Consider the following 1,339-nt stretch of genomic DNA (forward strand, 5'->3'; position numbering starts at 1 on the left):
TGCTGAAGCTTCAGCATGCTCGATATCTATCCACTCGTTATTCAAGGCAACTAGCACCTTGTCTTTCAGCGTGAGAACGTCCTGCTGGCGGTGCCTAAAAAAGGACTTGATACGAGCGTGAGAACCCTCTGCTACTGATGTAATACTATAAGTATAGTCAGTCTGATTCAGTGCGTAGAGAGTTATATAAATACTCACTAAGTATCAAAGTGATGGTGGCGATTAGTCCATACCTGGCACCACTGCTCCTTCAGGGGCACCCACTGGTTGCGAACATAGTCGATCAGGGCTCCCTGCTCGGCGTAGTCGTCCTGAAAGGCGGCCCAACGCTCGTCCCATTCAGCTACGCTACGGGCTATAGATAACTCGAAGAAACGCTTCTTACAGTCGTCCCGGGCGATATCGATATCAACACCTTCTTCAGCAGTCTCCTCTGCGCCGTGTGCCCACGCCTGATCGATCCTTATACTGACATTCTTGGCAATATGCCATCTGCAGATGATATGTGGGATGCCGGGAAAGTACTACTATAGAGCACCTTTCAGTGCCAAATCGCAGTCAGTAACGAAGATGGTTGGCAGAGAGCCAAGAAGGTGTGTTTTTAGGCGTTCAATAGCCCATGCGTACTCAGCAGCGCCCTCTCTTGCTATTAGGCAGTACCCAATAACGAAAGAACGTCCTGAAGGGGTCTTGCCGACGATGTGAAGTAGTGGAGTACCCTCAAGGTTCGAGTTATACGTGCAGTCGAGCATGATAACTTGGCTCCAGCGCTGCTGGAGCTTCAGTGAACGCTTATGTGCCCAGAACACGAGATGGGCCGGAGCAGGGCCCTCTCCATCCTTAGTATCCAGCTTGTAGTCGTAAACCCATTCATAACTGTCCTGAAACTCCTTCACCATCCGCTGAATGGGTGTAAGGCCGCCAAGGCGTAGCAGCTTCAGTTTATACCGGTAGTTCTTAATATCAGAGGCCAGAGTGATATCAGAAGGATCGCTGTGGTATAACTGAGCACGTATTTGCTTAGGGTGACTGGCAACGCTGAGGGTCTCGATCTACTGCTTTTTTGCAGCAGTTAGCTTGCGGTGATATGGGTGGGCGATTGGACTGATGAATGGAGCATGGTTATGTATGCCAGTGCTTTCAACTCTGTAGCGTCCGTCTACAAGCCGAATAGCAATCTTAAAGGGGCAGCCAGTGGCCTTCGTGCCTGTAGTCTTGCGTTGAACAGCTTAGCTTGTATAGGCACCGACCCTGTCACATTCAAGGCGAATTTTCGTTATAGTGCCGTCAACCCGAGCTTTCGTGCCTCTGTCGCGCATCCCATAACCGTGTTCTCGAG

The 1,339-nt window shown here is 50.3% G+C and overlaps 1 protein-coding gene across 1 annotated transcript; it reads right to left on the reverse strand.

Moving 5' to 3' along the window:
• Nucleotides 1–94: 94 nt before the first annotated feature.
• K452DRAFT_303867 (uncharacterized protein) lies at nucleotides 95–1,319 on the reverse strand (the record flags this gene model as incomplete). The annotated part of the gene is made up of 4 exons (XM_033542778.1): nucleotides 95–145; nucleotides 234–492; nucleotides 628–1,052; nucleotides 1,251–1,319. The coding sequence occupies 4 exons, from the start codon at nucleotides 1,317–1,319 to the stop codon at nucleotides 95–97; spliced, it is 804 nt and encodes a 267-aa protein (XP_033390787.1).
• Between the last annotated feature and the right edge of the window lie 20 nt (nucleotides 1,320–1,339).

The sequence above is a fragment of the Aplosporella prunicola genome (assembly GCF_010093885.1).
Source record: "Aplosporella prunicola CBS 121167 unplaced genomic scaffold K452scaffold_295, whole genome shotgun sequence".
NCBI classification, from domain to species: Eukaryota; Fungi; Ascomycota; class Dothideomycetes; order Botryosphaeriales; family Aplosporellaceae; genus Aplosporella; species Aplosporella prunicola.